This window comes from Phoenix dactylifera, unplaced genomic scaffold, assembly GCF_009389715.1.
Source record: "Phoenix dactylifera cultivar Barhee BC4 unplaced genomic scaffold, palm_55x_up_171113_PBpolish2nd_filt_p 000112F, whole genome shotgun sequence".
Classification (NCBI taxonomy): Eukaryota; Viridiplantae; Streptophyta; class Magnoliopsida; order Arecales; family Arecaceae; genus Phoenix; species Phoenix dactylifera.
Window position 1 is genome coordinate 993,665 of NW_024067684.1, and position 21,239 is coordinate 1,014,903.

The window sequence follows — 21,239 nt, forward strand, 5'->3', positions numbered from 1 at the left end:
ATTGGCGTCCCGAGACGTTCAGAAAGGAGGGCAAGCCATCTTGATTCAACATGAAGAACAAGATCGCCAACTTTCCACCAAATTCTATCAACTAATAGTGACACTTCAACCACAAGCCTAGATTTTGGCGATCATCGATAGCCATTGCAGGCAAATACCCTATCTAGTTCCACTATTTGTTAACACACATTTTATGTTATATTCAACGATGAAGGCATATTTGGGAATGCTTTTAGAAGACTAGAAAATGCTTTTTGAAGAATGAAAAGCAATTTTAGGCGGTATAGTGATGTTCGATAAAAAAAATAAGAAAAGCTTTCAAGTTTTTTCTGTAAAAAAATATTTAGAAGTAGCTCCATTTAGCAAAAAAATCACAATGACCAAAATACCCATGAGCAATATTGTAATAACACCTGTGTCCCTTTATAAGGCAGGCAGAAACACTAATGCTAGGAGAAGGGAGTCCTTGCCACCGTCTTGATAGCAAGAAGGGGGATGAGCCAAAGAAAGAAGTAGGATCTCAAAGGTTCTTCCATCTTTTCGGTTCTCTTCTACTGTATTGTATGGTTATAGATGAATCTGTGACACTGTGGCCCTCTCTTTGCAGTCTTTGGGTGATTTGTTTTAAATCTAGGGTGTTATAGAACCGAGAATAGGTCATTTGGTGTGTGAAAGATTGTTTTAGATCTAGGGTTTATATGCATTAAAACTTAATTAATTATCTAAGTGAATGGAGATTTATTATCTTCGTTTAGATAGGGTTTGCTTCTCAAATTTGATGTCTCCAATCTTCACAAGAATGTTAGGTACATAGCCGCATAGCGAAATCTAATCATGGACATTGCTGCCCTATCATTAGTTTTTGGTGCTGATGTTATATATATTTTCTTTAGGTGACAAGTTTAAGGCCTAGGATCCTCTTTGGCACGTGGATTGCACCGTAAAGTACTATATAGTGCTCAATGGCTGCTATTAAGAGATAAATAACTATCAAGAGTGGCGCACCATATATAGCACATAAGGCCATTTTGTTTAATAGCCATATATCTCTTGACAACAACCATCGGCGTTGTATAATACTCTGCAATGTAATCTGCGCATGCTTCAAGTTTAAAAGATATCCTGAGCATATTCAGACCCAGCATCCTTATAATTTATTGGTCCCATTAGGGGCCAGGTTACACTTTTTACAAAAAAAATAGAGATTGTTGATGATGGTGATTTTTATGCATTAGTGACTACAACTGCTGGTATGACTATTGATTATTATACAAATCATATTGACAAGGAACCTTGTAGGATCTCTCAGACTAGATATAGGTTTGTGTTAGATTCTAAGGTAATTCATAGATATCAACAACAAATTAGAATAGAAAGATATGCTTGTTAATTTGTGCAATGAATTGAAAGACAAATATGGTATGAAAGCTTCTAGAAGCTTTGCTATTAAGGATTTGGTGGTCATGTTTTTCATATTTCTCAGATATGGGTTTGGAAATAGGATGATATAAAAAAAATCAACATTCAGGATAAACAGTTTATAAGCATGTTACTCGTATCTTAAATGTTCTCTTAAAAATATCCAAAGATATTATTAGTCTAATTGACAAGAAGTTTAAAAATATTCCAAGTAAAATCCATAACGGCAGTCGTTGGTAGCTTTATTTTAAAAATTATATTGGAGCATTTGATGGTACCATGTGTTGATAAAGATTTCTCCGTCCAAACAAATACCATATATTGGCTAAAAAGATATTCCTATGCAAAATGTATGGCTTATTATGATTTGAAATGCATCACTTTTGTGTGGATTGATGGAAGGGTATTGCTCATGATACATGCATTTTCTCGTGATTATACATAGAAAATAGCTTAAATTTCCACATCCATCTAGAGACATACATTTTAATAAAATATATTATTATAACAATTTACATTTTAACTTTAACGTCTAAGTGTAAAATACTAATTTATATATATTTGTGTAGGTAAATGTTACTTGTTGGATGCAGTGTATGGGATTATACAAAGGGAAGAGATATCATCTACTAGATTTTTCACGTGGAAGCCAACTAAGAGATATGCATGAAGTCTTTAATCATGCACATTTACCACTAAAAAGTAACCATTAAAAAGACATTTAGATTTTACAAAAGTAGATAAAGAATATTAAGTACAATACCAACTTTTTTTAACATAAACAAGTTCAAATTGTGCTCACTTTCATAGCTACTCAACTTCATTATGAATCATCCAATAAAGATTTTGAGTAACATTATGATGATGAGGAGGATCTTTTCTTCCTTTAGATATTATTGATGAACAATAGAAAGAACTCTTATACTCAACAAAACAAAACAATGAGTAACCATAAGATGGATATTCTACTTGATCATAACTCTTCTTGACTAATTGACATCTTTCTTCATCAAATTGTGCTTGTAACACACATATTGTGCTTTGGACTTCATATTTTATATGAGTAACTAAGAATCTTGCTTTTAATGTTTTATGTTGTTATTAGAATCAAAATTTTCTGTTTTTAATAATAACATTCTTTATTACTTGGTAATCTCCATTTAAAAGATAATTATATTATTTATTATAATATTTAGATTAAAATAAGATACATAAATTATAGATTAATAATACATTATAATATATCAATATGAAAATAATATTATATTATAATACTATTATAATATTACACTAAAATAATAATATCACATTCATATATTATAATAATATTATACTATAATAATATATCAATATATAGTAATAATAATAGCTACATTACTTTATAACGAAATATTATATTATATTAAGTATAATATTATATTATACTATATAATAATATTTAATATGTAATAATACTATTTTATACTATACTAATGCAATACCTTCTATTGCCATTTTATCATACTAAGAGCACTTTTTAATCTGATTATAAAAAAATATTAAAATTCTATAGCACTTCAGAAAATAGCAACCAAATAACAAACTGCTAGTTTTAAAAAACTCTACTAGCAAAAACTGTCAACTATTTCAAATAGACCAAAGTATGGAATAATATTACAAATTCCAAAAGCACATGTTTCGCTGTGATTTCTTTTCCCTTCTCTCTCTCTCTCTCTCTTTCTCTCTCTCTCTCTCTCATGCATACACATAAATGTGCACATGCTAGTCTATACTATACTATACTATATTATATTAATCCAATGTCTTCTATTGCCATTTGGTCATACTAAAAACACTTTCTCAATTTGGTTATTAAAAGATGTTTTCCACAACATTTTATAAATATAGTGATCAAATAGCAAATAACTTTTTATTAAAAGCTATACTAGCAAAAGCTCTATTACTGATAGCAAAAGTTCTACTACTGACAGCAATCCCAAACATGGGCAGTATGAAATGATATTACCCATTCCAAAAGTATATATTTGGCAATGATTTCTCTCTCTCTCTCTCTCTCTCCAATGTGCGCGCACTGAAGCAAGTTTTTATCATCTCACCAAGTTAGTATATACATTTTCTTTTAAAGCGAGATTGAGGGTGGTCACAAAGAAGTAATTTAAGAAGACAACTATGAATAAAATGGCTATGCCGGTAGTCTCACAAGAGCATTATGAGACTATCATGTCCTTGACATTTCAGCTCCTACTCTGCAGACCCATAAATTAAATGAAAGAAATCAGACATAAGCCTGCATACAGCAAATTATCATAGGGGTACTTCCAATAGTTCCCATATCTTTATTGTCCCATCATCACTAGCTGAGGCCAGCACTTTAGGTTCCTGCAGATTGAAATATACAAGAACATATAGAGCTTCCAATCAACTCAAAAAAACGGAAGCTGAGAGCTTTGAGAACAGCACAGGAAAACAGTAAGATCACTATATATCATTAAAAGGACAATCTTAAAGGAAGAGTAGTTCACCTTGGGATTCCATTGTACTGAGTTTACATCCATGTCATGGGCCTTGTCTTTCCTAAGCAATAATTTGTAGGATGGTACATCAACCTGAGGCATAATAACATAACCTGTCAGAGAACTCAGACTGCATCTTCAACACTTCCACTGTGGAGTGCGGATAAGACAAGAAAATATTTATAGTTGTCAGGGAAATATAACAAAAGCAATAAGCAGGACAGAAAATTTTATCGGTGCAATTTGGAAGAATAATATAAAAGAATAATAGAATCTCCACTTTATATTGAGAAATTATGCTGTGTGGCTTTTCATCCTGGATCCCAAGCTATACACTAAGTTTCCACCCAAAACAGTCAAGGCTCTACAAGCTATCATAAGCACTCTCAAATCTAGGAGATGCTTAACAAGCACTCCTAGGTGCCATGGATGCCATTGGCCCAAGATACAAGTCTCAATGACCACTCTTTAGTCCAGGTCAAGGTCATCAAGGAGAGGGTGAGAACATGCAGTAAAATCCAAGACACCATGTTAAACAGAAGAGCTTGCTAATGGATTCCAAAGATTAGGAGAGGGTTAGAGGGTGACCTAAGATTGCCTGGATACAAGAACAAAAGAAAACAAAATAAAAGAATAATTGGTGTTGGAAAAAGATATGACCTTCAAAAAGTAATATTAGCAAAGTAATCAGAGCAATGATAAACCTTGTACAAAAGCATTTAGACAGTATATGCTAGTGGGAAATGAAGGCATCAGTAGGTAAGCATATAATTAAATTATTGATGAGACTAATTAAGAGCACGAGAAGGGAAGGAAAATGAATCAGACAGACAGATTAATCTTTAGTAACTTGCTCAGAATTTCACGATGAGGCTCCTAAGCACTCTATAAAATAGTAGATAATTGACACACTAAACCAGTCCTATGAGTAAAAAGAACATCAGGAACATGGCCAAATACCGAATTGTCTTTACTCTCAACAAAAAGACGAATAGCATCATCGGCTGCTCCACTAGCGATTACACCCTCCCTGTCATGCACAAATGGAACAAAGTGAAAATCATGTTTCAAAATTCGCAAATGATGTGCTATCATAAATTGACTAATCTTCATTTCATAACTATATTTGCAATCTCACAAGTCACTTGAACAACTTATCCAGCATTAATATCTCCTAACTACAATTTGTTCTCTATTGCATAAAAGATTGATATGTGCTACACTGTTTAGGCTGTCTAGTGAGTATAGAAAGTGTATACATTAGTACAAGCAAATCCTCATGATGAGCACAGAAAGTTTATATCTTTAAAAATAATGCAAGTAAATTGTCATGGGAATGCAGTCCTTTGACTAAAAAGGAGCAGCAGCTTGGACCTGTATACCTTATTCTCAACTGTTGCCTTGACATTTAGGCAATTTCACAATAGAATTTACACCTGGCCATGTTATGAAAGTACTAACTTATGAGGCAGATAGAAAAAGAGGGGTTGGGGTGAGGAAGTGGGGGAGGGAGAGGGGTGGTACCAATCAGGCTTCACACTATTTTTGGCTAAAACAACACAGACCACAAAATTAAATTTTATATTTGATTTTGTATTTCCACATGCAAGCAACACTTTTTGTGCAATTGTATGAAGTTAAAACAGTTAGATGAACAAGAATAACACTATTGAATCTGTCCAACTTAGATCATGCATTAAAAAAGTTAAAAAGAGGAACACACAAGATGTTGAAGCATATACCTTGACCAATTAACTGAAAATATGGCTCGATCATGATAGCCAGACATGGTACAGAGAAGTCTCCTGAAAGAACAGAACAACATTCTTATCAGACAACAAAAGATGATCACAGATAAAATATGTAATAGCAAATAGATTGGGCCTGAATGACAGTTTAGAATATTTAAAATACATGTCTGCCATCATGTTAATGAGAGTAATTCCTCAGGCGCATATGCTAGAGTTAGGGCATTCAACACCTGAACATCTTCTGAGATAGGTCAGAAGAAAATACAGGACTGCAGTAAACCAAGTGATTGCATTTAGACTGCAGCCTACCAATCAAAAAGGAAGCAGATTTCATTCCTTGAACAAAGAAAAACTATACTTGCTCCTGATCTTTAATACAAGAAAACATGGTGGGATGGGATGATGAATTCCGGTAGCCTTTTTGATGTGATTAACAGAAAGAAAGGAATGTTGACGCTAATCCTGCAGCTGGTATGGAATCTTCAAACTAAAATAATGATAAATCTAATGTTTAATAATAGTATAAGTCCTCGATGAATTCCATGTCTCTCCAGTTCTTGAGGGGCAAACCTCACACCATGGACTGCAAAGTGTGTTAGCTTGGACACATGCTTGGATAAATCCAACCAAGCTAGTGTTTAGCATTATTTTACATACACGTGAAGCCAGGGTTCCCAGTAATGATTGGAGAGATATGACAGATCTTTAATCATATATGTAGGAAAACACAAATCAAATGCATATGCAATATAATATAAAGAAAAAAACTACAGTCTGTGTTTCCCAAATAATTTTAACGGGTTATTTAAGTAACTTTACTCAAAAGGGCCCTTATTCCTTGTTCACCAAGTAAAACTAATTCCTTGTTAACCAAGTAAAACTATTTGACACCTTCTAGTCAAATAATTTTAACCTAGTTAGTAAAACCAAATAGTATGAAGAAGGTGCTTTTTGGTTCTTCTCAAATCCCAGAAGTACCCCTCATTATTGGGGCTTCATTCAGGTGCCCAAAAAGTTTTTGGCTGAATTAACCTGAATAAAGCTCAAAGGTGGACTTTACTCTGGTTTACTATGGAAACAAACAGCACCTATATGACTGCAATAGCTGTGTGTCTGTGTGGTGGGACAACATAGATAGATAGAGAAAAGGAGGGTGGGGTTAGTCTATCTGAGACCAATGATGGAACATGAAAACTGAAAATCAACATCATTAAATATAATCTACAATAATAAAAGGCCAAGATATTTAAAAATTGATGCTTCAAAGATTTCTTGCCTATGTACCAAAGTGGTCACAACATGGACAATTTCAGTAGCATGATACAATTCATGATTTTTTTTTGGTAATTTAGAAGCATCAAAATTAATTGAATTTTGTTCTTTATGTGTTTTAGGATATCTAGATCATGGTCAAGACTCAGTAGTTTGGATTCCATAAATTTGGTCTAACCATGCATTGCAGCATAGCAACTTTAATTAGTCTTGCCCATTTTCATTTTACTTAAAATATAGGCAAGAGACCACCAACATATAAATAAATATTTTTAAACTTTCAGGCATTCTAAATATTATAGTTCAAGATCAACATTCTGAATCCTCGATCTGCAAGGTCCATCCATGAATTTGCACAAGTAGAGTTGAATCTTCGACCTCCTCAGCACCCAATACTAGTACCCTCTACATGTATGTGCATATATGTTTAGATGGCTGTCAGTTAGGCGGCAAAGACATAAGACAGCTTTGATTACCTCCTCCAAGATACCTAATATTCATGAAAGCTTTCTAAGAGGGTTTTAAAAAGTTTTCTTCGATATTAGAGCACCATTACCTCATATAACTTCAAATCAAAATCTCCAACAACAATCTCCAACTGCTCAACATGTTGAAAAACAATTATGTGATGATGCTAAAAGGACACTGACTTGTAAAAACAGGTAAAACAAAACTGAAACCAGTGATTTCCAATAAATGTCCATTTGGGAAAGAGATTGAAAGTTCTTTTTAGCCTGCAAAAACCATCCAACTGACATGATGATATTAATGTGCATGTATCTCCACCATACAAGTCCTAAAGCCAATTTTCTTGGATTTATTCGCAAATTTTCCTCGTTGGTGTTCCCCTGAGTTTCCCAATATTCACTATAAAACGCAAAATTTGTCAACTTGCATTAAGAACTCACAACTTGATATGAATATTACATAAATTATTCTGAAATAATTTCTTCATGTTGTTGCAATGTTCTTTAAATAATCTCCTCTTAACCTCTCATATTCCCTAGTATTTCTGAATCCATTCCTGCACTTTGCCAAAATTATGAAGTTTTTGCTTTTGATGATTTTTCTGAACCTGCATTATGTGATTATGCAAGTAATCATATGAACTTGGTTTAAACACGTTGCAAAAAATGTCACCTTCAAAACCACATATTTTCACCTCCAATTCCTGTTTTACAATATTTGGATCAATCTAGTAAGTAGCCAAATTTGAATGGTTGTTACTTTTTTCTCCCATTAGGTTATAGATTAAGTCCAAGTAAAAGGGGGAATACTGAGTTACCCTGCCAAACAATGTTACCTTTTTTTGTCGAATTGTTTGATTCTAGTCAATATGGAATGAGATTTCAAGGAATAAAATGATTACCTTCATGTGAGTGAGTGTGCGGTTTTTTTTTTTCTTTTTTTTTTGGGGGGGGGGGGGGGGGGGGGGGTGTGCAGTCACCTTAAGAACCATTTCATAGGAACATCAAGGAATAATGATACCTATCCTTCCATTTCATTTTCCACAACCAATTAGACCTCAATAATTCAATGGGCCCATTCAGCTTCTTTGGACTTGCAATTATTAATCCTAAAAATTATATAAGTTTGCGTATGATGATGTGCAAACTTTCTCATTCTCATGACACCCCTATCCCAAAATATCCTTAGGTGGCATTTGGTGAACCAAATAGGATCAATGAGGTGATCTTAGATCACTAATGATCTCTATCCTAGGGTAATCTGATCCCGATAATCTAAGATCACCAGATTGCTATGTTCCAGTGACTCAAGATCCCCGAGCATCCGTAAGTAATCTATTTGGTATTACATGGGAATCCAATATCACTGGCCTATAATATTAAAACTATCCTTAATATATTTCATAAAAAAAATACTTATTAATCATATAAAAATATATTATAATATATTTATTAACATATTAATTATTATTATATTCCATTAAATATATTTATTAATCCTTTAAAAATATATTATTTTTATTATAGAATTAATAATTATAATACTTATCATTTTAATACTAAAATTTATTTTGATTAAATAAGGTAAATAAAAGTAATATATTAAATAATTTCACAGTATAAATATACAATACAATAATATATTTCGATTATAGTTTAAAAATATAATTGAACAATAATATGATGATAATATGATTAATAATAAATTATAATATAACATATCATAAATACTATATACGTAATATCGATATATAATATAATATATAATATTGATATAATATATTAATGGTACATTGATATATCTTTTTTTCATTGGGTTGAATGGTATTTTTGTTCCCAAATTCTATCCCAAGATCAATGCTCTGGGGTGATCTTGATACCTGTCCTCAAGGACAGATTTCTCATCACCGGGTTGGGCGGTGATTTGAGGAGTGAAAATGATTTGGGATTGCTGCCGAGTAGATCACCATGGCGCAACCAAACGCTGTGATCTCGTCACCTCCATCCACATTTCTCTTGATCTTGGGGTGATCACCCCATACCAAATGCCTCCTATAATGTTTTGAAAATTATTCTTCAAAACCCTCATTAAACCTACGCAATGCCCCTATCCCAGAATTATCTTAATCGAAGTAGGTTTGGCTTCCAATCAGATCATCCCATTGACATCAAATAGAAAACAAACCGTTCATTAGTTTAAATTTCGGTTTTGTCGATGATTAATACAAATGCTTGAATATCCCTATGAAATCAAAACTCTTATATGGCTTTTTCTATTAAATGTTTTTCTCCCAGAATATCTTTGTCAACTTTATTTTTTTTTCACTAGCTAAGACTCTTAAAAAACGAGTGTCATATCTCCTAAATACGACCACACAAGTTTGGATTTCGTCACCAATTACTCAGAAGTCTTAATGTCCCTATTAAATAGCAAGTCCAATATACATTTTCTTAAGTGCCTTTTCTCACAAATATCACCACTAACTTTAGTTATTGTCATCAGCTAAAACTCAACAATATTTGAGGGCATCCTAGCCTCATCCATAAACAGTTGTGGCATCCAGTAAGCATTAAACACCTCACGATCTCCATCCCATAGTTCATTTCATATTCACTCGCTATTTTACACATACCAGTGTGAGATGGACCCCCACATTTCAAGGGAGATCAATGTACATCAATGACCTTTTCCAACTATATAATTTCTTACCCACTTTTTTTCTATGCACGTCATAGTAATTATGAATTGTCTAACTGGGTCTATATGGCTGTTGATACATGATAAGTATTTGTTTGAGCTACATGGGATTCCTAGAATGACATATTTTAACATAAGGGTAACATTGATTAATGCCCTACTTTAGCTTAGCTGGTCTTGGTTGACATACCAATAAACACAAAGTGTGTAACTGTTCATGGTTGAACACTACTAAGTAGTCCGATGCTACTTAGCATACTAAAAAGATGCTATAAGGTTTAGAAGTAGACAGAATGACTATCTTTCTTAACAACGCTTGCACTATAAAATATGAGAAGGCATAGACCCATCTAGAAATGGGAATCTCTTGATAGATGCCTGTGTCCAAAGAGTGTTCTCATATAGTTAATTCATGTGTTTAGTCTTCAAAATTAGACATGGCTGATTCAGTGACTTTTTCTTTTTTTTAAAAATAAAAAAGGAGAAAAACAAACATTTCATCTTCACAAATATTTTCTAATTTTGTACATTGCCGATGACTTCAATGTCTCAATCTTCAAATAAAACCTAATATAGTAGTTTACAGTTTTAAAGTACCCAGAACACGTCTCGTTTGGCTTCACAAAGCGAATACTTTATTGGTTTACCTTCAAAGTTATTGGTTAACCTTCTTGCATATAACAAAAGATTTTGATGCATTAGTCCTTCCCAACTCAATTGAAAAACAGTCCCCTTTTCTTATAGAAGGAGAAAAGGACCTTTCTTATAGAAGGAGAAAAAGACCTTCTCTTTCTTATTTCTTCATGAATAGGAAAAAGACAGTCATTCTTGTCCAAGTAATGACCAACTCTATTAATCTTTTTATATTAAATGATGATTATACAGGAGCGTGGTGTCTGAATGGGAGGGAAGATGTAGATTCATACTCAGGAGTGTGGCAAAAGAGAAGAGGGAAAAAGCAGAGGGGAGTTTTTCATGAGTGAGAAAATTTATTCATATGTCATTTGAACAGCAAATTACTTATAAATAATTTTGCATTACAAATTTCATATAAAATCAATAGGGCTTATGGACTTCAGTTTGTGTTGATTATTCCAAAAAATATTCATAACTCCATGATTGAACGATAACTTATAAATTTCTGACTCGCAAACTTCGTAAAAAAGTAAGCTAATAAAATTTATTTATAGTCCCAATAAATGTTAAATGATTTATATATATCTCATTTCATGATTGTATATATCTTGAACAAACCTGAATTACTAAACCCAATTCAATCGAATTGACAAGACTGATGTGTCACTTCAAAGCTTTTTTTTCGTCTTTTATAAATGGAATGATCTATAAATCATCACTTAGTGGAGCCAATCGCTAATCGGATCTCTTTTCCATTCCCATAATAACTTTGATAGATTTTTCACTAGGAGGTTTGAAGTTTAAACCACGCTAAACTATTACAAAAAGGTTCTTAACATTGCTGGACTCTATGGAGGAGTCAGATAAAACTATCCTTAAGTTGGAATTTCCAATTCTCCATGATCCTACGCATAATAAGAACCTAATGATCAACAAAATTCAAAATTTGGTTATACCAAAATTCAAGATTTGGTTATACCAAAACTCAAACATATCTAGATTATGAACATAATATACCACAAAAATCTTAAAAGCATAGGAACATAATATATCATAAAAATATTAAACAATTTCATAAGCAATATATATTAGCGTCTAATGATTATAATCCATGCTAAAATCTTTTTAAAATTTATTCCATATCTAAAATCTCTGAAAGTAACCACGTGCACTTGCACGCGCATTATAAGTAGTCTTAACAATGATAGATTGCTTTCAACATAACTAAAAGCAGCTAGGGCATAAAATAAGACTCTAAATTTCATTTAAGCTTCTCATTTGGCACCACAGTGTTGGTGTCACAGAATTACCATGTAGAATATTGAGAGAAAGCTTGGTAAAAAATAATTTAAGAAAAAAAGACTAGCAGTTCAAAGAGTCAACACCCAATTATCATATTGTCTACGCATCTTTTAGAAATGGATGGAACAAGAAAAATTCTTCTTCTTGGTCGCTAGACCAACCTAGCAAGCCTTCGCATTTGTATACCCTTGTTTTAATGAAGGTTATCCCTATTGATAAAAAATAACTGAAATATTTTTACACAAGACTCTCTATAACTCATATTTGGGACAAAGCTTGATAGATAATACAGTACATTCTCTAAGTTATGACAAGTCTTGGTGGCAAATACTTGAATGCCACTATAATATGTAAACAAAATTGGTGTTAACAATCTCTCAGTAAAATGTCTCAGAAACTTGCACACCTCAAAGAAAAATTACATATACCATGCAAAATGATTGAGGAGTCAGATAAAGATGTATCTCACCAAGATCCACAGCTATTGTCACTTGTCTCAGATGGGCTGCTACTAGCGTCCCATATCTTTAATGTCAGATCATCACTACAAAATTAATAAATTATTTTATTGATCTTTTCTTATGAATATACTAGTTTCAACAAACATGAGTATATACCTGCAGGTAACCATTCTATCTCCATTAGAGCTGAAAGACACTGCCCAGACTGTGGACGTATGACCACTGAGAAGCACAAAACATAAACAAGTCAATATCTCACACAATCTTAAAATGCTGTTACAAGGATTATTTTCTATACACAGAAAAGAAGAGTTATAAGTTTTCATTGAACAACATGGACATGTAATTCACCATAATCCAAATATGCAAATCAATGTAATGGTAAATATTTTGTGACTCATTATATATCACATCCTACATAAGCATAATATATGCCAATAGAAATTCCAAGTCAAAAGGGGCAAATTAGATGAATCGGTGGTAACTTTTGGTAAAATATTACATTAACCAACATGTTATATTCTTTTAAAAATTCAAGTATATTATCTTAATTTTTTTGTTAATGTTCATGACTCAGAAACCTTATTATTTACCTTATATATAGCACTCAAACCATAAATATTTAATTGAATGGAAGAAATACAAAGATCGCAACTGCATCAAAATGAACTGCCTCAATGACATGCATCTGCTTATGTGGAGCATTAAACTCATAAAGCTCTTAGCTCCTGGGTAAATTTGCAAAACTTTGGGAAAAAAAGAGAGACTAATGAAAGAGAACAAGAGAGAAGAATAGATTACTTATTAGATTTTCTGTGATAGAATAACAAGAATAAGTGGTAGGTAGACTTTGTTGAAGCCTGCCAGCACTTGGCTGGATTCCATCAAGCCAACTCGTTGTCTGCTCATTGGCTTGTGATTCTTTGGATTTGTATTAAATTTTCTTCCTACTGTGAAACATTAACAAAATCGAAGATTATATTGGGGACATGTTTTCTTGCTTCGCTCATCAGAACCTTTAGCGTCAATATTGTGTAGCACAGGAACTACTATTGCGCTAGCATGTTTGACAACATGCCTTCTAAGTTGTTCACATATCCTGAATTTGTGATCAACTAGGTGATATTGTGCTTACTTCTTCCCTTTCATGGTCGGCGAAACCATCTCAAACCACCTAGTTCGGGGCGTCCCGAGCCATACCGACAGCGAACCGGGACGGTTCCAACAACCAAACTGAGACGCCATCGCTAGAGGGGGAGAAGGAAAAAGAGGAAAAGAGAGAGCAGAGGAGGGACGTAGAGGGAGAGGAAGGAAGAGAGGTCGGCCCGGGGCTGGCCGGTGGAGGTTGGGGAGCCTCCGCACGGAGGAGGCGAAGGCCAGAGAGACGTGGAGGCGGGGCTCCGCCTCCAGACCCCTGTTTCGAACACGCGGAGGCGGGGCTCCGCGTCCGGTCTCCTGTTTTGTTCGAAACAGAGGCCCGGATGGGGCTCCTTTTATTTTTACAGATTTTAAGTTGAAGTTGGCAAACCCATTGCCGATTTCACTTAATTTTTTATAAATATTTTTTTTAAATTTAACAAAATTTAAGTGAAGCTGGCAAATAATTTATCGGCTTCACTTAAAAATTGTCATATTTTTTAGCGGTCGGACGACTCGGACCCCTATTTCGAACGAAACAGGGACCCGACCATGGCCTCCGCCCCCTGCCCGGGCACCGGTGAAACAGGGGTCCGGCCGCGGCCTTCACCTCCTGCCCCGGCGTCGGCCTCCACCGGCCCTCCGCCACTCTCTGCCGGCCTCCTTCTCTCTCCCTCCCTCTCTCCCCCTTCTCACTCTTTTCTTCTCTCCCATTCGCTCTCTCCCCTACCTCCTCTACTATGTCGGTACGACCCGGCACGGCACAGGCTCATACCGACTCGTGCCGCTGGGCAACCGGTACGGTGCCCAATACTGGCACAGCAGAGCGTGTTTTCTTTACTTTTCTTTCTTTGTGAAAACTGGAGTGCTACTTATTTCCTTAAAAATTTTTGCATAGCATGTTTATCACTACCAAATATTAAAACAGAATATCTAAATTAGTAAGCATATAAGCCTAAGGGCTCAACTCCAGGATTAAAGAATTACAAGAAAGGGTTATGAGGCAGCTTTTTAAGTAGGAAGGTTGTGGAACATTAGTTATCGCAAATATATGATAGCAAAAAAAATACAGGTGGGATAAGTTAAAACTTGCAAAACCGTCATCCATCTTTAGCAGATACAACAACAAGAATTGACTTCACTGACAGGAAAAGAAAAACATGGCAAGTTAAACACCTGCTAGCTTCATTTAGTGTTTGCACACAATGCCAATCATCACCGTCACCATCCTCTGCCCATATCTGGTACAACACTGCATATTACTAACTTCATCCAGGCCATAAAGAAACAACTAGAAGTTGAAAACAGTTCCTTTTTTTTCTGAAAAAGATAATACGTTATTTCTACAATGCTATACCTTCACTGAATTGTCATAGCCGACAGAAACCAAAACATCCAAAACTGGATGCCACTGCACCATCTTGACATCCTGGGTATGACCTTGCAACACTGATACACACTCAAACTCATTACCAGGTTGCATTTCCCATATCCAAACAGTCTTATCTCGACCACATGTAGCTAGCAAGGAACCAGAAGTATTCCATGAGACACTCTTGACTTCGTTTTCATGACCCTATATACATAACAGATGCATACATGTTTATTATCATGAACCAATTTAAATAACATATGAAAAACAACTAATATTGCAAAAAAATAGCAAAAACCACTTTGAAAGCTTTAACCACAAAACATGCTCATGAGACTTATACTTCCAGTGTAGCAACACATTCGAAGTCGCCACCAACATGTTCCCATACAGCAGTAGTAGCATCAAAACTTGTTGTTGCCAATAACTTTCCACTAGGAGACCAAGCACAAGATCTGACTGTGCGAGTATGAGTATCTTCCAAAACAGCCTGCATTAGAAGAATTTTCCAAATCTAATTATTGCAAACTCAAATATTATATGCAGCCAAAACATATACCTGCTGGCAAGTGGAGAGCCACAAATTGTTAAAAACATAGTTGGGGGGGAATTGTTTAAGAATGTTCATCACGAGCATTCTTGGATTTCATGAATTTAAGAAATAGATAGTCACGTCCAAGTATGCATAAAATGGGGATGCCATGTCGACTAAACTAATTACAACAAGACTGATGAAGGAAAACTGCGCATGACCACAAGATGTATGAACCACTTTTTCCATTAAATGATAGGAAGGAGCTGGGGACCAGGATTGCAGGGGGTGGGCTCATTTTAATTGTTAAATGGAAATTTATTCATCATGCAATCTTATAATTTTCCTTTACTTCATGATCCAAGTTTAAGCTTTTGATTGTAACTTAAAATTATTTCAGGCAACAGTAAGTGTCACGCCCCGTACTCGGATCCGTGACTGGAAAATAGGGTAAATAGCACGAAGCCTCATACATGGGTAAATAGGGTAGTCAAACCATTCGAACTTTCATATATTAAAGTAGTTCTATTACAACACACTGAGTGGTACAAAACACAGAGCTTCTATACAGTTTATGTATACAAAAGTATATTTGCTTTACCCCAAAAGAGAGAAGCCCTGATACAAAATAGGAACATCTCTAACTGTTATCAGTGGTGAGGATCTGAAAGAAAATACCAATAGAATGGTATGAGCTACACGGCTCAGTAAGTAATCCTGCATAATCTTACCGAATCTAGTATAGTACTAAACATGTTCATGCAGGGTTTGAGAAGTTAACATGCACCTTACTTAACAATTCATCGTGATAAAATATTCATACTGAATCAATAATCATGTTATGTATGTTATCAAAAATCTTCATGTAAATATACACTGTAAGGCCGTACACCGGCATGCCGTGGTTTACACCCTCCGATGCTACGGCGGAGTCATTATCGGCCACTGGCGGGGCGAGCTCAGTTATTGTACGGCCACTGGCGGGGCGAGCTCAGTTACTTTCAGCCCGTAGCATTTAAGAGTTCATACATAGTACTTCTTGCAAGTGGTATACTTAGCTAGAGGCAATTCATCATCTTATTTTATACTTATACCATAATTACTATATTAAGTGCAATTATGGTAACGAAATCCCAATCATCTTATATGCATAATATTTTAAAATCTGTATAAGCATGATGTATGCATAACCATAAATTCTATGACTAAAACATACCACTTGTATACATGATCCATGATGATTAGAATAGATTGCTTTCATTTTACGCAATTTAAATTACATGAATAACACTCATTCTTTTTCATAACTTATGATGCATGATCTACAATAAGATTAAGACGGGTTACTTACACTTATAATTTAGGTAAGAAAGTGTATTCATGATCCATAATAAGATTAAGACAAGTTACTTACAAAATTCGCTTTCCCACATTTGACCAGTCTAGGTGACGGACCCTTAATCACCTTGCACCACATCATAGGGATCACATTATTCTTCGTTTGTCTAATACATAATTTCTCAGTTTAAATTATGTGTTTACTTGTTTGGATCCCCTCCAAGGATTTGGCCCAAGTCCAAGTTACCCACGTTGGAGCCTTCTAATTTGGTCAATAAGTTTAATCCCAAGTTAAATTTTGGGTTTAGGGTCAATGTGGTCCATTTGGGCCTGTGCCAGGGTCAGCCTGTGACCGATTAGGCCTCTGGTCAGTTGAATTGGGCTTGAATTGGGTCTTAGTTGGGTCTGCTGGGACTAACCCAGCCTAATTGTGTTCGGACCCAGTTCAAATTGGGCTAGATTTGGTTCAATTCTACAGTTTGGGCTCGTCCAGACTTAGCCCAATCTGATTGGGCTCGGGTTTAGTCAAATTTGGCTAAATCCATTTCCTTTTTTTTTTCTTTTTTTTCTTTTTATTTTTCTTTTTCTTTTTCTTTTTCTTTTCCTTTTCCTTTTTCCTTTTTCCTTTTTTTTTCCTTTTCTCTTTTTCTTTTTCTCTCTTTTTTTGGGGGCTTAACGGGTTGCGAATTCGGATTCGGATCTAACCCGTTAAGGGGGTCTTTCTCCGACCTTCCAGAGGCTTCGCCTCTTCATCTCTCGCTCCCCTCTTTCTCTTCCACGGCCTCTTCTTCCTTCCGATCTCTCCCTCTCCTTCTTCTCCACCGGAACCCTAGTCGTCTTCTCCCTTTCCTCTTGTCGGCGACCGGTGTGGGACTTTCCCGACCCTCCGGCCGAGTCGGGTTCCCACCTCGGAGCAGTATCAGTGGAAGGCCGGCCCTTCCTCTTCTCCGAAGTGATGTCGGAGAGGGGAAGGAGATGAGGTCAAGATCCAGACTACACCCGGAGAGGATGAAGCCTCAAGGGTCCGGTGAGCTTTTACTTTTTATTTTATTTTATTTTTCTTTCTTTCTTTTCTTCTTTCTCTGGCTTTTCTTTCACGGTGGCGCCACCACCTCTTCGCCGGGGAGGAGTTGGTGGCTCGGCCGGGGCTGGCGGTCCTGTGGCCGCGCCGGATAGCCTAGGGCAACCACGGCCAGGGCTGCGGTGCCCTAGACGCCCATAGGCCGAGTCTTGTTGGGCTCGGCCCGGATGGCACTGGGCCTGGGCCGAGCTCAGTTGGGCTCGCCCAGCTCGGTTACTGGGCCTAACTGGGCTCGGTCCAGCTCGGTTATTGGGCCTAGGCCGGGCCGGAACCGTACTCAGGCCGGCCCATGGCCTGCCTGTGAGCGTGGGTCTAGCCCAGGGTGGTATCCATCGGCCATTCACCCTTCTTCCAACTCCTGAGTCCTCTTCCTTCTGTGCCACTGTCCCCTCCTCCGTGCCGGAGTCTTCTCCTCTCTGTTTCACTGTTGAAACAGAGGGGAGAACACTCCACAGAGGTTCCGGGGACTCCCCCCTTTCATAGTTTAAAACCACTTTCTTAAGTAAACTGGATCTTACCTGGTTTCGGGTTGTGCCGAGCAGTACCTTCCCAAAATCCCTCTCTCTCTCTCCTGGGGCTTCTGAGTTCCTCCACCTTCCGCTCCAAGAGGTCCGGCTTCTCTGGAATAGTGTTCCAGAGGGGCTTAGAGGATGAGAGGGTGCAGAAATTTTGAGTTCAGTAAGCTGAGGGTTTAAATGGCCGTGCTTAGGAAATGAGACCCCCGTAGAGAGGTCCCCCACTCCTCCCCCTTGCTCCGGGAGCCTCCAGCTGCCCCCTTGTCTCAGGCGAGCCGGGCTTAGCCTGCCAGCAAGGCTGAGAGGTGGTGGGCTCCTATTTTGCATGATCAAGGGCCCCTAAGAGCTAGCCTTCCCTCTGCCAGCCAGCTGGGGCCCTATCAACTCACCCTCAGCATGAGGTGGCAGCCCTCCCCAGCTGCCACCCATGGGTCCAGTACGGCCCACTAAAAAAATCTGGCCCAACACCCCTAACTGGGCCTCAAAAGTATTGGGCCCGGACATTATAGTAAGGTTACTGGAACATCTTGAACATCAAAAAACCAAGATAAATTCTCCTGAAGGCAATCATCCTCTCATGCATCTGGAATCACATTACAGTTTTAAAAAAAAAAAAAGAAATCTAAAATATGATTTTTGTACAGAAATCAGACATTATTACATGAAAATTTGTTTGCTTCTGGAACAAAGAGGCAGTCAGAAATAGCAAAAATTTGTTGCCGGCATTATTTTAGTGTTAGTGCTAGTGGGCATGCCAATCACTTGTCTGAAGAGGCCATGCCATGCCATGCCGAAGCATGTTCCTCACCATGCAAAAACAAAAAATAGGGGGATTTGAAATCCTTTTAGATTAAAACATTAAAAAAAGAGTTAAATAGGTGTGTTGATCTGTATAGGGTGCCAGTCTTGGCCCAACATGGTCTGTGCCAACCAGAATCAACTGACACGTGCAACAATGGTTGCAATAATTTAAGTTTGCATTTTTCAAGTTAATGCTGTCTCACCAATAGCCCAGATGGAGTCTGGTTCTCACCGTTTTGTAGTAGTTACCTTAAATGCTTGAAATTCATTATTTTCTATTTGATGATCTAGAATATTTGCAATTTTTTCTTCAAAACTATGGATGTGAGGGAAAAGATAGCAGTTCTACAAGTGCAGCACCCTGAACACCTCAAAAACTTTGCAACACAATCCCTCATAAATATTTTTATATGATGCAATATAGCACCACACTTGTTTTTGCACCTTAAATGAGTTTCCTTATTACCTGAACTTGATAGATAATTTAGCCATCTGAACAAATTTCTTAAATATAATGCTAAAGCTGCTTTATTTCTTGGAAAATTACACTGCTTGGTACAATTCAACATTTTACATCCAATTTCATACTAAGCATTGATATATGACAACCGGTACTATAAGAATGAAAAGCCTTCGTTTTTATACCAACAGGTCTCCTTGGGTTTTGGCAGCTAGCATGTAAACAAAAGACTTTCGCACATTTGGCACCTTTTCCAACCCCAATTTTCTCTTACTGGATATCTTCTCCATTTCAAATGCTCAACATGTGGAAAACACAACTCTTTACTCTGTCAATCTCGTTATCAATCTCAATGGCATTAGAACACTCCCAGCTAACTTCCAGTAAATTGCAGCGACTTAGCTATAATTATTTTTCCTTTAGATGAAATTTATGGGATACCCACATATTCTTAGAAACATGATAAAAATTTCTACGAACAGGTTTTCTCACTCAAAAACATTGACAAAAATTTTCTTCGTTTTAATTCTCCTCAAAATAAAGAGGCTTTTTCAAAGCTTAATTACTAAAAGCTCGATCAAAGAATATTATATATAGATAAAAAAAAGAAACTCTCTTTTCTCCTCTCAAGGAAAGGACTTGGAGAGACTACATATATATATGTGTGTGTGTGTGTGTGTGTGTGTGTGTGTGTGTGTGTATAACAAATCAAAGAAGAAGAGAAATCAGAGGAGGAATCAAACCAAGCAATCCCAAGAACCAGAGGGACCCTCCTGCCAGATCCTGACGGTCTTGTCGCCGCTGCAAGAGGCCAGCATCGCCGGAATCCCACGGACTCCGGCCGCCGGATTCCATGCCAGGCTCCAGACTCGATCGGTGTGGCCTTCCAGCCTCTGCCTCTCCCTCAGCTCCAGGCTCCCTCCCAAGAAATCCATCGCCTCCGCGCCGCCCGCCGCCCGAGATCAGCGGAGCCGATCCAACCAAATAAACAATTCCGGAAAGAAGGGAGTTCGGCCGGAATAAATAGCGATGGGATGGTGACGAAGGAAGGGTCCAGCGTACGGGTGTGACACCGAAGGGGCGTGTATAAATGTATACAATATTGCTTCCGTACCTAAAGCATCTTACCCGGGTTCGGGTCCGTATCTTTCACGCTTTTTTCGCGATGTACATCGTTGTTTCGCGCAAGAGACGAAAGCGGGAGTTCAGAATGCTTTAAGAGGTGTGCGAATCATGATCTAACGGTTGATGTCAAAAATTTCACATTACCTGTAGGTGATGTGACTTGAACTGAGGATGGATTAATCAAAAGCCTAACACCTTAACCAACGTTGCAATATTTTTATTAATACTTATGGCATTCATTTGTATTTCCTTCATATCTAATGTTTTAATAATTAATTACTTGAAGGAAAATTCAATTGCTGGAACTCAAGGGCCTATCACCTTGAAAAATATGGCAGCACCTTAATAAAATGATTTTT

The 21,239-nt window shown here is 36.6% G+C and overlaps 1 protein-coding gene across 1 annotated transcript; it reads right to left on the bottom strand.

Annotated features, from left to right (window-relative positions):
- Window positions 1–3,348: 3,348 nt before the first annotated feature.
- LOC103718010 (protein CIA1-like) lies at window positions 3,349–20,826 on the bottom strand. Its single transcript, XM_039116586.1, has 10 exons — window positions 20,499–20,826; window positions 15,372–15,518; window positions 15,014–15,232; window positions 14,833–14,897; window positions 12,676–12,741; window positions 12,528–12,602; window positions 5,675–5,737; window positions 4,893–4,962; window positions 3,942–4,025; window positions 3,349–3,798 (listed from the first exon to the last, which is right to left on the bottom strand). The coding sequence occupies exons 1-10, from the start codon at window positions 20,688–20,690 to the stop codon at window positions 3,724–3,726; spliced, it is 1,056 nt and encodes a 351-aa protein (XP_038972514.1). The 5' UTR covers window positions 20,691–20,826; the 3' UTR covers window positions 3,349–3,723.
- Between the last annotated feature and the right edge of the window lie 413 nt (window positions 20,827–21,239).

Excerpts from the sequence above, each read along its gene's own strand:
- LOC103718010 (XM_039116586.1), bottom strand. The coding sequence starts at position 20,690 with ATGGATTTCTTGGGAGGGAGCCTGGAGCTGAGGGAGAGGCAGAGGCTG. Across the intron at positions 12,742-14,832 it reads ACACTAAATGAAGCTAGCAG|TGGTCATACGTCCACAGTCT; the intron begins GTGTTTAACTTG and ends TGTGCTTCTCAG. Across the intron at positions 3,799-3,941 it reads CAGTACAATGGAATCCCAAG|GAACCTAAAGTGCTGGCCTC; the intron begins GTGAACTACTCT and ends TTCAATCTGCAG.